The sequence below is a fragment of the Prosopis cineraria genome, unplaced genomic scaffold, assembly GCF_029017545.1.
Source record: "Prosopis cineraria cultivar Desert tree isolate PC_DT_omini unplaced genomic scaffold, ASM2901754v1 PC271, whole genome shotgun sequence".
In the NCBI taxonomy this organism is placed as follows: Eukaryota; Viridiplantae; Streptophyta; class Magnoliopsida; order Fabales; family Fabaceae; genus Prosopis; species Prosopis cineraria.
This window is the reverse complement of record NW_026555598.1, coordinates 1-15,589: the sequence shown is the minus strand read 5'-3', so window position 1 is coordinate 15,589 and position 15,589 is coordinate 1. Positions and strand designations below refer to the sequence as shown.

Here is a 15,589-nt window from a genome sequence, read left to right as displayed (position 1 = left end):
TCTTGTTTGGATTAACATAATTTTTCAACCTTAGTTAGCATATAAACATGCATTAATGTTAAAGCTCACTCATCTGGCTTTTGTCTCCTGAGCGTTAGCGTTAATGCCTGTTGGAAATATTAAATACATTTTAAATTTTGATACTTTCTCTCTCTTTCTTTTTATCTACCATAGCTACATCTTTCCTTTGTGCAAGCTGCTTTTTATCCGTGACCTCCGAAGCTGCTTCAAAACTCATAGATCTGCTTTTTCCTTCAAAACGCTTGCTATACACCTCATAGATCTGCTTCTTGCTTTCGCTAGTCAGGCGACGCCGTCCATCAGCTCATCTTCAAAACTCACATTTTAAATTTTGAACTCACACGCTCGTGCAGTGGAGAAGTGCAAGAAACGTCATGGGAGGTGGCGGAGCCGCCATGGTGGTGGGCGAGGAGATTGGCGATGGCTGTTCTAGCGAGTTTTCTGGGACATTTGAGCATGAGGTTGAGGTCCATCATGAGTTTCTCGTTTGTGAAGCCTTTATGGAGCATGAAGAAGAAGACACGTACAATGCTCCACGCTCTCTTGGATAGTAGTGTCAAAAAACTCCTAACAATTATGACACGCATAATATATAAATCATATCAATTGAATATTAATTTATTTAAAATTTTTATGATTGAATATTTAAGATATTTTATTTATTAGTTGTGATTTTAAGTTTAATATTTTTTACTTATTAGTTAGTCAAAAAAATATAAACATGTTTATTTAAGATAAAAAATATATGTTTATTTTTACCATTAAACATCTCAAATGACTTTTGAATTAAACCATTCAAATGAATTTCAATTTATCTAACTTTTAAAAAAAATGGTATTTAAACATAAATTATGTTATATCAACTGACTCTTTTTCTAACCTTAATTTACTAATTTTAATTGTAAATTTTTTAATCCAAACACACACGTAAAAGCTCAATTGCATCATCTTCATCCAGTGGTGTCTTGGTCTCTCGGGTGCCCAAATCTGGGATATCAACTCTTGAAATCACCAAAATTCTAGATTTAGGATTTGATGATATCCAATTCATACACTGCTCCACAATTCCTACGAAGCCAGGCTGAAAATTATCCAGCACCAGAAACACAGCCTCAGTATCCCTTTTTTCACGTAACTCTTGAAACAATTGCTCTGCCACAACCTCATTGCTTTCAATCCATGAACCTGCGACGAAGATATTATCCCTGAACCAATCTGTTCATCCAGATGAGTCCTCGGCATCATACTTCAATTCATTATTCCATTTGAATGATACTGACTGGGTATATAGTTATCAAGATAAATAGGATGAAAATGCATGCTTTGGAACAAAAACTCTTTCATCAGTAATTATAATTCTACGGTGTTTATTGATAGAAGAGAGGGTTACCTTGGACTCGCGGATCATGACAGAGCTGTTTGGCTAAGGTGGTCTTGCAACTCTTTTTTTTTTTTTTTTCAAGAAAAATATTTTTGTAAAAAAGATGTTAGTTTGGATATTATTTTCATTTTTAATGTTATATATATTAAATTAAAAATTTTGAAAATTTTAATATCAAATCTAAATTATCCAATATACATTTGGATAATCAATTTCTAAAAAGAATTATAAAATGTTTTAATATTAGATTGGACCTCCAAAATTAAATCTCAATTATTTAAATTGGTGATGGAGTACATTTATTAAAATTTTTATTTTAAAAAATATAAAACAATCTTTAAATTTAAGCTATCCAAATTAAAATCTTAACCGTTCATATCTTATCAAGTTGATGAGCACCAAAACCAACCGTATGCATGCTTCTATCTTATGTTACAGTGCTTCCTTCTTTGTGGGTTGCTCGTTGAAGAGACTCTGGACCGGACGTTTTACCACAATGCTCGAAGCCTTCTCCGCGGAGTCCAAAAGAAGAGAGAAGCACGTCCCATTGGAAAGCAAACTAAACTTACTTTTTTCTGCTCCATATTTAATTAATCCCATTGTAGCAGTTAAGGGGCAGCAAAATTGAACAAAACTGACAATATCAAACTAATCCAATAAAAATAAAATAAAATTTATTATTATTAGAACCTGGTTTGTTTTCATAAATTTAAAAACTAAATGGAATTTGGTTTAAATTTTGATTTTTTTTTTTCCTTTGAAATCCTAACGAAACCTGAACCAATTTTTTTATAATTTTAAATGTATTTTCTAGATATCATTAATATTAGATTATTATTGTTTATCTTTTTTAATTTTAACTTTAGCTAAAGTTGAACGAAAACCCAAAATTCTTTAAAAGTATCTCTCGCCCTTCCTTTTTCAATTTTGCTATTAGAGAGTCAAATAAATATACTCGTGTTTCTTCAAGAATGATCTTTTAAATAATTTTAGATATAGAATTTTCCCCTTTTTTGATTCAAAACAAGCTCTTTTTTATTTTTCATAGATATCCTTCTATTGAAAGTAATCTTATTTGAGGTACAATCGAGTATTAAATTTGAACACAACTCGTATTACTTATGCAATTTAACTTGTGTTACTAATGATGTTTATTGATAATAAAATTTGAATATTTTATTCTAGATATGACGTTCATTTCCATTCATATATAATAAAGTCAAGAATATGATTTGAAATTGAAAAATGAAGGAAAAAAAATAAAAATATCATGCTTTAGTCTTAATATATGATTTTATTTGTTAAAAAAATATTAAAACTTAATTCATGTATAAATTAAACCCAATCAAACTACCTCAAAATCAAACCAAACTAATCTAATAAAAAATCAATCAATTGTTTTTTTTTTTGTACAAGCCGATCATTGGTTTAGTTCATGTGTTTTGATTAAACCAAAACCAAATTACACTTTTAATTACCCTCAATAGTAGCCTTGGTTTTAAGTTGTGGAGGATATTGTTATCAAACTCTTAAGTTGACTCTATAAGTTTATTATTTTTATATTTCTAGCTTATAACATTGTATTAATTTATTCATAAACTCGAACTAGATAAAACTTGGTTAAACTCGCGAATTGATTCTCTGAATTTATTGTTTTCATATTTTTAACTTATAAAACTGTGCATATCTACTCAGAAGCTCGTTGAGCAAGATATGTATATATTGTGTTGAACTTAATTTAAAGAAAAGGTAGGATTCGGTTCAATGAAAAAATAAAGCTAAAAAATAATATTAATAAAAAATAAAAAATATAAAAAATAAGTTGCCTTATTTTAAAAATTTTTATGTTGATATATGGATAAACTTAATTTCAATTATTTATATTTGAAATATATTTAAATTAAATTATGATCATATTTTATATTTTAATTATTTAATCATATATTTTTAAAGACTATTTATTAATAAAAATAAAATTTTATTAATTTAAATTTTAAATTTATATTTTTATTGTAAGTTTATCGTGAGTTTAACAGCCTTGGTGGAGGGTAAGCACAATGACAATGTCAAATTTAATTTCTAAATTCTACATGTAGCACGTCTAACTGCTCATAGGCAATGTCTTTCTCAATTGGCGTTCACAAGTCATTTTGTGGGTTCCATATATAATATCCCCATCTAATCTGACTTTTGTGATCGAGGTGATATTTTTCAGAATTTTCATTGTCACCAATTCATTTTTCATTATATTTAATTAATTATTTCAACTTGACAAATGTTCAGAAAGTTTATAGTTGATTATCTGTTTGAATTTTATAATTCCTGAGAAGTCTAACTACTTTTTAAATAAATATATTACTTTTTCATGATAAAAAAACATCCTTTTAATTAAATTTTATTTTATATTCTAAGGACAAATTTGAAAATATATAATAACTATATATTAGGAAAGTGGAACATGCTTGGATTTTGTCCATTAAGAGCATGTTTGGTTTTTAAAGACTGTTTTATGTTTTTAAAAATAAAAAAATAAAGATTTTGTTTGAATAACTAAAATAATTTGTTTTCAAAAATATTATCATTTTTTATTTTTAAAAATAAAAAATAAAAAATAAAAACATTTTAAATTTATTTTCATTTCGTTTTTTTTTTCAAATCACATTGTATTTGATTATTGAAATATTTAGTTAGCTTGACTGGTTTGTACCACAAACCACCCCAATTAATTGCCTGTAACTATCATTATCATCTTATTTTTTAATTCTATAATTATTTTTGAATTAACATGACCAAACATATTTTCATTTCATTTTATTTTAAAAAACAAGTCTAAAAATTATATTATAAAAAAAATTTTTAAAATAAAAAATGGGACAGAAAGCAATAATTTTCTTTCATAATTGTGAAGAAAGTGTAAGGCTTCACTTTTTAGAAAGAATTTTTAGTGAACCAGACATGGAAAAGTCCATTGCTCTTGAAAAGTTTAGCTCCTTCCTTTCTAGTACTTGGCCGGCCTATTTGGATATCTTTCTAAAATCAATTCTAAATTTAAAATTATGGTTTTAAAAAATTTTATCCAAACACCTCAATATTTTTAAACTCCATTAGAGATGAGCTAGAACTTGTTCCATTTTAAAAAATTAATTATGAACATTAGTAGCTTGTCACTTTAAATAGTAGAATTATTTACTTAAAATTAATTTAAAAAAAATTATTCAAACATTATCAATTTTTTCATAATTAATTTTTGAAAATTTATCCAAACATAATAACGTTCTAATAATCAATTTTTTTCATAATCAAATTTTTCAATTGAAATCCAAACACACCTGACTCCTTGACCAATTGATATCTTTGATTGAATATTTGCTAAATTATTCACTTTCCATCTTACTGCACTACCGCAACGCAAACTGGATCTTTAAACCAGTGCATTTATCCATTTAATAATTTTCCAAATAAATGAATTTCTTCTCTTTCTCTGTTTTTTTTTTTTTTCCGATTGTGATTTCTGCTTCTTCTTCTTTCCCTTTATTTTGTTATGATTATATTTTTTGGTGCCAAAGGAAAAGGTCAAATAAGGAATATGGAAAGATCCGGAAAAGTTACATCCCGTTGATCCCATGGAAACAGAGGCTGGATTCTGAGTATTGGTTGTCTAGTAGTAGTAAACCAACATTCTTGTACAAATTCACAGAAGGAGATTCATTAGGACGACGAACCGGGAAAACAAAAATGAAATAACGGAAGAAAAAAAACATGTTAAATATATAGAGCATTTTACATGCATGTCAATTTTTGGTAGCTAGTGCATAGAAAGCAAATAAACTTTTTTATTTTTATCACCCAAAATATATTAGCAAATGAAAACTGTGGTTTTATTTTCAGAACTGAAAAATGCATTCACCAGCTATGAATAATCATCCCTATCCATTTTCATGGTGATGCCATCCTCGTCATCTCCTTCGAAGTCACCCCGGAGCCAATTTAAGGTAACGCTCTTGTCCGTCTCTACCTTCAGCTCGAAGTCTATGAAACCCTTGATAACTTCCCAAAGATGATATGTATATTCATCGCATGTCACTCTCTTTAAATGCGTCAATCTCATCACCGAGTCTGCAGGCAGATCACTTATTGAGCAATCCGACATATTGAAATTCGTTAGACTCCTCAACTCACCAATGTTGTCCGGTAACTTCTTGATGTTCAGGCAGAATGATATGTCAAGAAAGCTTAGGCTCTTGAGCTCCGTGATTGACTCTGGTATTTCCTCCATCTCCACGCAGTAACTAATCCGTAGTAATCTCAAGTTCTTAAGCCTTCCAATTTCTTGCGGAATTTGAGTAAACTTGGAGCAATTACTGATGCTGAGCTTCTCGAGGGTTTCAATGTCGCAAAATCCATCAGGCAGCTTCACCAAATCTTTGCAATACTCAATGTTCAGCTCTACCAAATTTGAGAACTTCATGGAACTGTTCTCAAAAGCCGCGGATACTTCACACATGTAAAGCGTTAACTTGTGCAGGTTCTTGGATTCCCAAAGGCAAGGAACTGAAACCTGCTGCAATCTGATTCTCCTGAGCGTCTGTAGAAATCTAATCAGCTCAAAGTTTTTGAATTTAGTGAACCAGCGGTACACACAATTGATCATGATGAGAACTTTCAGGCTTCTCATTTCCCTAATGAATCCCGGCAACGTATATTCTGAAGTCTTAAGGTTTAAAATCAGAACCTCAGCTCGGGCCGCTTGAATTACGCACCAATAGGGAGTGACTTCTTGATCTGCAATAGAGCATCAATCAAGAGCGGAAGAGAAAGAAGCAGAAAGAGAAACTAAGAGAGAAAAACAAACCTGTTAAAATGGATAATATACGAGCATCTACCCTTTGCTGCGTTGGTCCTTTCAGCAATGGCAAGCAGGCAGAGATCCCTCGCTGCGGCGGTTTTTGTTGCCACCATTCGGGAGGATCATTCAGATTTATTTCAATAAATAGTCTTTTCCTCTGGAATGCTTCCCCCTGCTCGCTTGAATTTTTAGCCAGCTCTCTTGGAATATTATGCTGGGTTATGAAGTGATTCTCGTAGTAATTGTCTTCATCGCTTCCAATTCGCCTGGTTCAGTCACAAGATTACGAAAGCACATTTTAATAAATTAATTTGTTCCAACCAGTGTGTGTTATGAGGATCGCTAATACAGAGCACTAGTGTCAGTGCACCATATCTTAACTTAAAACAAAATTCGAAGTTTATATATTTGGTGGCGTCCTCAATGCATGGGGAGCTTATGATGAGCTGTTATTTGAGGGAGAGATTGTTAAAATATACAGGTGTGAGTGAATATGAGTTGACTTGAGAAGTTCTACATGGTCGACTTAAGAACTAATATATAATAAAGTGAAAGAAATTATAAATTTAATGGTTTGAATTAAAATAGATATTCTTCTACTACTTCTTGCTTATTTGTTCTCTCCATTTGACTGCGTATTCCTAACTATATCTGTATATGAGAAATAAATCGCCACCATGGATTCACTCCTCAGTGTATTTACCTTTCAACCACTTCTATATATCAATCAAATTCTTGGCATTAAATAATTGTACATCAGCCAATTTTTTGTTTTTTTGTTTTAATGTAGTTGTATACTTACCTTCGAACCACCTGATCAGCCAGATTCATGTTTGTCAAATAGTGGATGTGGATCATGGCATCTATGTCATCCTTGACTTGTTCGTAAAGTTCCATCCACATGTCAAACAAGGCAGTAACGGGGATCATTTTATTTCTGGGGAATAAGCCAAGGTCCATGAAGAATTCTCTGTTGCTTTGATATTCTTTGGAGACACTCAAGGAATCATGGAGACGAGTAAGCAGCTCTGTATCAGTTTGAAGGACAGAGCGACCTTGGTGTGACCATTGTTTCAGCTTCTTTTGCCAGAACTCAATGGGCTTCCCTTGGAGATCCCCGCCAATTATTTTAATGGCCATCGGATAACCTCCACAGACTTGTACGACCTGTAGGAGAATGGGACGGTCAGGGAAAGTGTAGGTGGATGTGCCACTTGGTCGAACAAAATGCCGTAAAAGATCGATGGCATCTTCGTCACGCAATGGCGTCATCTGCACTGGGATGCCCAAACCTTGGAGGGCAGCTCTCGAAGTGACCAAAATCTTGGATTTAGTATTTGATGACATTTGATTGCTCCACCGCGTAACAGGTTGTTCTGAGCCAGCCTCAACATCATCCAGCACCAGCAACACTGTCTTCCTCCCATTTTCACGCAACTCGTGTTCCACCTGCTTAGCCAGATCTCCATCGCTTTCAATCTTTGAACCTACGGGCACAAACAGGATATTGTCGCTGAAGCAGCCTGTTCATCCATATCAGCCCCAAGTTGATAATCAGTCATTACCGTCATATATTCATATTTGGACAAACTCATTGTTGAGATAATTGTTGAGACGCCACCTCTGCAGCTAGTATGCTTGGTAAGTTAGTTGATTGTAATGAGACTGATAATGGAGTGTTACATGATGTTTCACACGTTTGAGAGATCCCAGTTGGGATGTGAGGGTGTCACATGCATGCAAGGAGGGTAATTGTTGTGCTGACCATTTAGTAGGTCTGAGCTTGAGGAAAGAGCAGGGTTGTTCTTTCTGTTGGAACCCGATAGAGTTGCAAGAATTGTTGTACAGGAATCAGGTGGGCGTTTCTAAGCCCAGGTTGATACGTATGAAATAAATTTCGGGCCTTGGCCCTGTATTTTACAAAAAAAAAAAAAACCTTGCGTTATTAACTTTTTTTATATTAAATATCGTATTTTTTATATATAATTAATTTTATAACAAATTTTTTTTATTTTAATTTAATTAAATAAAATCATATTAAATATATAATGTTATGTAGTTAAATCTTGTCATGAATAAAGCAAATTTAGAGGGCTTGTCTATAATTAATTATCTTATTTTGGACTTATTTATGATTTTCTCTTTCTTTGCTGGGGCCTTCGAACCGGCACGACATCTTATAATTTATGCTTATTACCTTTAAACTTCATTAATGTTAATACAATATTTTTAAATTATTTATTTAAATATTAATCACCTTAATTATTTAAAGTTTTGTAAATTGGGGGAGAGTTGATATTTAATTATAATAGAAAATTAATAATCTTAAAATTTTCAATATGACTATAAATAAATAATTAGGTATTTTAAAATTTTTAACCTAATATTTCTAACGGTGTACCAAATTAGAGTAAACGGAAGAGGCTTGAAAAAACTAGCCACCTGGTTTGATTCGTATGACAAGAATAGGTGTGGATGAAATTATAAGATGAATCTATCCTCTCCTGATCATGTAAATATATTATATTTATGTGCCTTACCAAGCCTCCTGGTTCGAGTCACATTACAAGAATAAGTGTAGATGGACTTCGAGGCCAGGTGAATCTATCCTGCTAATATATATGTGCAAGATTATGGAAGATTAGATTTCAGTGTTACCTCGCACATCAATATCACGACAGAGCTGCTGGGCCAAGGTGGTCTTCCCCGAGCCGGTGAAACCAGTCAAGTTAAGGATCCGGTCTCCGCCATCTCTCATGAGGCTAGACTTCAAATTTGTCATCAACGGACTGTTCCATCCCACTGTAAACTCCGACGACATCGTTTCGTGATCAATCTTAAACCTTGGTTGACGAATATTATCATTGCCGGGTACAGTACTATTCCCGGGTCGGTGGGCTCGGCCTTCGATCACAGCCTCCGCCGTCACCAACATACTCCAAGTATTTATTAAACCTTGGATTTCATGGTGTGCACTCTGAAGCTTTTGCTGGTAACTTGGCGCCATCCAGCAGTTCCAGAATCCGATTATGGAGTATTTGTTCCGAGCCTTTTGGATTTTCCTCCTGATCACCTGCAAAGCCTTTATGTCCTGGGCTGACGATTCCGACGTCGTCGTGCTGAGGAGTTGTTCAATTCTTTCAAGCTTTGGGCCTACTAGATCCACTGTGTTGTTGAAACTCTCGGCTGTGCTTCCATGATTCAGACCCCTGTTAATTATATCCGCAGCCTCCCTTCCTAACTCCAAAACCAGCGACACGGGATCCCCCATCCTCTCGATCGATCAGGCACCTCACAGCCTGGCTTTCCACCTTTCCTAAACTTCCTCAGCAATTTGTTTTTGAGGGTGGAAGACTACTCTTGGAGTCCATGTAATGAAAATTAAAGAAACTTATATTAATTATTGGTGATACAAGAACAATGTTATGAAAACCGGACCGGTCATTGAACCGGTTCAAGGTATCGGTTCACGGTTCAATGGTTGGACTGCGGTCTAAATCGAGATCAAACTGATCATAAATAAATTGATATATTTTAAATATTATATATTTAAAGTAAAAAGAAATCATATATAGTAAGAAAAATGAATATGTAAATTTCAAACAAGATAATTTATAATTTATATTATGACATCATTTTCATCCAAAATAATATAATTATTTCATAATTTATAATTTATAACATTAAAATATATACACACACACATAATTTATACATATTTCTTGCATTTTTTCATTTCACCATGCTTATTGGGTATAAATGTGTATAAATTATATTTTAAAAATATGAGTTAAAAATAAAAAATAAAAAAGTAAAATGGCTGGTTCAACTAATTTTTCACATCCGACTCAACCGGTTCATGAGCGGTTCACAAGGAAAGCAATTTTTAGGTGTAATTGGACCTATGACCGATTCCTGATTCAACTAGTCGGATCGGCTAGTCAGTCCGATTCTGATAATAGTGTAGAAGAAGACACAGAGGAGCTAGGGGACCACCCCTTCGTAAAATAAAATTTTAATATATTTATTATTATTATTATTATTATTATTATTATTATTATTATTATTTTATATATTAAAATAAAAATTATAATTTTTTGGTAATATATTTATTATTACTATAAATATTACTGATTTAATCTAGACAGTCCAATTTAATAATAAAAAATTTATACTTTTATAAATTAATTAGTTAGATGTATTTTGGATGGGCTTTATATAATATTAAATTTGGATAATTCAAATTAAATGTTAACTGTTCTGACCAAATTGTTGATAAAAGAGATTTATTAAATTTTTTGTAAAATTTTTATAAGTTCTTATTTTAATAAATATGAAATAAAAATAAATTAAAAGTTTTAAATTTAGATCATCCACATCTCATCTTCCTTAACAGGCACAAAAAATTGATCCTGGGAGAGGACCACCGGTTGTCCGGTTCGATTACATGATTAAAAAAAATGCGAATGGAATTATTTTTCATAGCCGTAAATTTCAAAGAAATGGCTGGCCATGGTGGTGTTGGGTGGGGACTATAGATAACTTTGAATATAAGAATATTGGTTGCTTTATATTTTCTTATGTTTATGGATTCTTTTGACTATTAACTTTTTTTATAGAGCATTACAAGTCATTGATGGTGAGAATATGCCAAGAAGAAAAACAAAAAGTTGTGGCTATAAATTAAGGGAACTTCTAGGTTTTAGCTATATAAATTAAATTAAGTAATTAATTCAATAAACCGACTCATGAATTATCCCTCTTGTCCTATTTATTAAAGTAGTTGGATAAGGGTTTTTGTGATTCTTTTATTAAGGCATCATATTATTTTTTTTATGAATTTTTATTTTACCTTTATTCAATATATAATATTAATGTAAGAAAATAGAATTTTTTTTAAAAAAAACATATTTAATATAAGAAAAGTAAAAAAAAATTAGTAAAGACAGAGTTAATGATTATCAATTTTAAAATTTTATTTATTTTTTAATAAAAATACTAAAAATAATTTATAAATAAAAATAAAAAAATATTATCAGCTAAAATTAATGCGAGTGAAACTTTTGTTGTTCAAATAAATAATTGAAGGTTTCAATCTCAATCTTTATATATACAGTAACTTTTTGGTGAAATCTATCTCTCTCTTTTAATATCACTGGAGAGATCTCTTCTACTGACAGAATCTTCTTCTTGGGTTATTAAAAAAAAATAGAAGAAATATTTTAAATCCCATCTCTCTTTTTTAATTCGTCAATGTTACCATCCTTTTCTGCCTATCGTGGTGTCGATACATACAAGCATGACAATGATAATTTAGTTATGGGAAGAAATTGCCACTTCAATCTTTTAGATTTTGAAACACAAATCAACCTTTAATTTAAAATAATCTAACATATAAAATTAGTTGATGACTTGACATATTGCATATGGCTAAATGAAAACAAATTGGCCTTCAAGTCAGATTGATTTTATCATTAATTTAGGTAGATGTCAAACTCAATATTCTTCACTTATGTTAGCAAATTTTAGTGGTATGTTACCTTTTATTCAAACAGTAAATTTAAAAGACTAAATATTAATGTAAAATTGAAGGGCTAAAGTTTTATCATCTATTTTTTAATATGCATTTGATAACAAATTTAAAGTAGAGTGAGTTATAATCTATAATTAAATGATAGTATTTTAACATTTTTTTTATTTATGTACGTGCTAATTTAGTTTTAAATTTTAAAATTTCAATAACAAAGGGTAAGGTTTATAAATTTTGCTTATAAAATATGTTGTTTATATTTTTAATATACACAAAATGACAAGTTATAAAATGAAATAAGTTGTTGACAAAAAGAAAATTTCTATAATAAAAAATTGTGTGAATGCAAAGAAGAATTACCTCAAATTGTGCCAAATAATATTTGAATATAAACATATAACCGTATAAAAAAATTATGTTATTTACATTTTTTTTATACAGACGAGGATGAAAAATTCTTAAATAAAATAAATGGTTATTTATATTTACAACTAATAACTTATAAACCATAATATATTGTTTAAATTTTAATTTATATGTTGGCCAAAAAAATTAATTTATGTGGGGATCACATATATAAATTGTTTATATTTTTATATGCACATGATATCATACTTTAAAATAATTTGTGTAAGATAAAACAAATTATTATCTATTTTTTATTCTACACAGGTAACATCCTATTGAAGGCAATCCTATTCGAAACATAGCCAGTCATTATATATGGGTGCCTTTTCTAGTGAGGATTAATTTTAGGGCTTTAGAAAATTTAGCCAACATTATATGATTAAAGAAAACTAATAACCCACCTTTTCCTAAATTAAGATAATGGTCATTTTCTAATTTATCTTTGATACAAAAGACAAAACTACCATTTAGCATCACAATACCCTGATTCCTCTTTTTCACACTGGTTTCGCTTTCACCCACCCGAAGATGTGGAGACGACACTGCACTCTTGGTCATAACAACGAAGAAATTGATAGTTGATAATGGAACAACTCACACCAATGGATAAACAGAGTTAGAGATTCAACTAGGAGACTACAAGAACACAAGGTAAGGCAGATTGGAAGCTACAGATTTAGGTTGAAAAATCACGAATGCAAGGTGAGGAAGTCTGAACTACAACTTCTACACAAAGCTACACTAAAGCTGTAAATCTAGGGTGAGGAAGTTCAGTTAGACTCTGTTACAAAGTCAGAGTTCAAGCAAGGGTTTCCTAAGATTTTGTTTGATCTGTTTTGAAAAAATGATTATGTATCTGTATATCAATTATAAATAAGTTTATGTCTAATTATCTGGTTATGTTAATTTATGATAGTATATCAATGATATAAAATTATATATCACTAATACATAAGTCATGTCAGTGATTTTAACTTACCAATTTGTTTATTATTGATATACAACCGTATATCAATAATATAGTATCGTAGATTAGTAATGGAGTTTTCTTTTTAATGTTAATGTCCTCTTTGTAATATCTGGGAAAAATAAAGAGGGAGAGAGAGGAAAAGCTTTGTGATGAAGATAGTGATCCAGAAAAATTAGATAAAAAATTTTAATGAAGAAAAACACTGTATAAGAGATGAATATGATGATAAAAAAAAATCAGATCCAAAAATATGATGAAGAAAATATTCAGAGATGATAAATCAAAGAGAGAGCACACACAATATGATTTTTTATGATAAAAATGAAAGATTTAATCAGCTAAAGATTAATTAAATCAAATATATTTGTTTTTATAATAAATTTATTCTGAGGATAAAAAGAAAAATATATCTAATTAATTTTATGAATGGATCATATTTTAAAATATTTAAAAACTTATCCATAAAGTAATAATTATATAAATAGTTAATTATAAGAGAACAAAATATTCAAAATGATAGAAATTTCAAATGATAAAGTATAAAGAAAATTTAAAATTATAAAAAAATATGGGAAGAAATGGATTTCAAATCCAAATCTATAAATTTTTATATATTTAAATAAAAGATTCAATCTAAATTCTCATTAATCCAAATAAACTGTTAGCAAATGGAAACTGTAGTTTTGTTATTATCACTTCTATTCCGAAATGAAAAGTACATTTACCTGTCATGAATAATCATCTCTGTCCATTTTCATGGTTATGCCATCCTCGTCATCGCCTTCAAAGTCACTCCGCAGCCAATTTAAGGTAATTCCTTTGGCCGTCTCTACCTTGAGTTCGAAGTCTATGAGACCCTTGATAACTTCCCAAATATGATATGTATATTCATCGCATGTCACTTTCTTTAAATGCTTCAATCTCATGACAGAGGCTGCAGGCAGATCACTAATTGAGCAATCTGACATATTAAAATTTGTTAGACTCCTTAACTCGCCAATATTGTCCGGTAACTTCTTAATGTTCAGGCAGAATGATATGTCAAGAAAGCTTAGGCTCTCGAGCTCTGTGATCGACTCTGGTATTTTCTCAAACTCCTCCGCGCAGTAACTAATCCTTAGTAATTTCAACTTCTTAAGCCTTCCAATTTCCTGCGGAAGTTCCGTAAACTTGGAGCAATTACTGATGCTGAGCTTCTTTAAGGTTTCAATATGGCAAATCCCATCAGGCAACTTCAGCAAATCTTTGCAATACTCAATGTTCAGCTCCACCAGGTTTGGGAACTTGATGGAACTGTTTTCAAAAGCCGTGTACACTTCACACATGTAAAGCGTTAGCTTGTGCAGGTTCTTGGATTCCCAAAGGCAAGGAACTGAAACCTGCTGCAATCTGATTCTCCTGAGCGTTTGCAGAAAAATAATCAACTCGAAGTTTTTGAATTTAGTGAACCAGCGGTGCACATGATTGATCACGATGAGAACTTTCAGTTTTTTCGTTTCCCTAATGAATCCTGGAAACGTATATTCGGTAGTCTTAAGGTTTAAAATCAGAACCTCGGCTTGGGCCGCTTGAATTACGTACCAATCTGGAGTGACCTCTTGATCTGCAAGATGGCACCAATCAAGTGTGGAAAAGAAACAGAAAGAGAAACTAAGAGAGGAGAAACAAACCTGTAAAAATGGATAATACACGAGCATCTACCCTTTGCTGCGGCTGATTTTGCTGCCACCATTCAGGAGGATCGTTCCCATTTATTTCAATAATTAGTCTTTCCCTCTCGAATGCATCCCCCTGCTCGCTGGAATATTTGTTAGCCAGCTCTCTAGGAATATTGTGCTGAGTTATGAAGTGATTCTCGTAGTAATTGTCTTCGTCGCTTCCAATTCGCCTGGTTAAGATTACGAAAGTACATGTATAAATTAATTTGTTCAAAGTCATCAGTGTGTGGGAAATAAATCGCCACGTTGATATCACTCTCACTGATCCTATATACTTTATAAAATTAAGGAACTTAAATGAAAAGGATGAAATATATACTTTAATTTTTTTTAATACTCATCTTTAATTTCATACTTTTATTACTAAATTTTCAGTACTCATTTTAACTATTTTTAGCACATTTCTTTTTGTTTTCAATTATTAACTTAGATGTTCTCAATACTTATTATCTGCAACCATAGAAGATGTCAAGATGAGTACTATTGAAAAAATTTAAAGTGACTATTGAAAAAAAAAAAAAAAACCTCAAGGCTAAAAACATTGAAGATGAGCATTAAAAATATAAAAAATGAGTATTAAAAATACAGAAGATTAGTATTAAAAAAATTCAATCAAAAAAAATTAATTCTAACAATAGGGATCGTTGTTTTTTTAATGAAATTTCATAGTTTTAAGGTCTTTAATTATAATTAATGTGTTTAGAAAATCCTTAAA

The 15,589-nt window shown here is 30.9% G+C and overlaps 2 protein-coding genes across 3 annotated transcripts; both read right to left on the bottom strand.

Moving 5' to 3' along the window:
• Positions 1 to 5,143: 5,143 nt before the first annotated feature.
• On the bottom strand, positions 5,144 to 14,020 carry LOC129296159 (probable disease resistance protein At5g66910). 2 transcript variants are annotated; one of them, XM_054934746.1, is made up of 5 exons: positions 13,882 to 14,020; positions 8,907 to 9,602; positions 7,051 to 7,771; positions 6,255 to 6,514; positions 5,144 to 6,184 (listed from the first exon to the last, which is right to left on the bottom strand). In XM_054934746.1, exons 2-5 carry the CDS (start codon positions 9,517 to 9,519, stop codon positions 5,313 to 5,315), a joined length of 2,466 nt encoding a protein of 821 aa, XP_054790721.1. In that variant the 5' UTR covers positions 9,520 to 9,602; positions 13,882 to 14,020; the 3' UTR covers positions 5,144 to 5,312. The 2 variants fall into 2 exon arrangements, with proteins under 2 accessions (XP_054790721.1, XP_054790722.1); XM_054934747.1 differs by having other exon boundaries at positions 7,051 to 7,735.
• On the bottom strand, positions 13,777 to 15,044 carry LOC129296158 (probable disease resistance protein At5g66890; the record flags this gene model as incomplete). The annotated part of the gene is made up of 2 exons (XM_054934745.1): positions 13,777 to 14,759; positions 14,827 to 15,044. Coding segments are annotated over 2 exons (1,093 nt in total), but the record flags the coding sequence as incomplete, so codon positions are not given.
• Positions 15,045 to 15,589: the final 545 nt, after the last annotated feature.

Excerpts from the sequence above, each read along its gene's own strand:
- LOC129296159 (XM_054934746.1), bottom strand. The coding sequence starts at position 9,519 with ATGGGGGATCCCGTGTCGCTGGTTTTGGAGTTAGGAAGGGAGGCTGCG. Across the intron at positions 6,515-7,050 it reads GCTGATCAGGTGGTTCGAAG|GCGAATTGGAAGCGATGAAG; the intron begins GTAAGTATACAA and ends TGACTGAACCAG. Across the intron at positions 6,185-6,254 it reads TATATTATCCATTTTAACAG|ATCAAGAAGTCACTCCCTAT; the intron begins GTTTGTTTTTCT and ends GCTCTATTGCAG.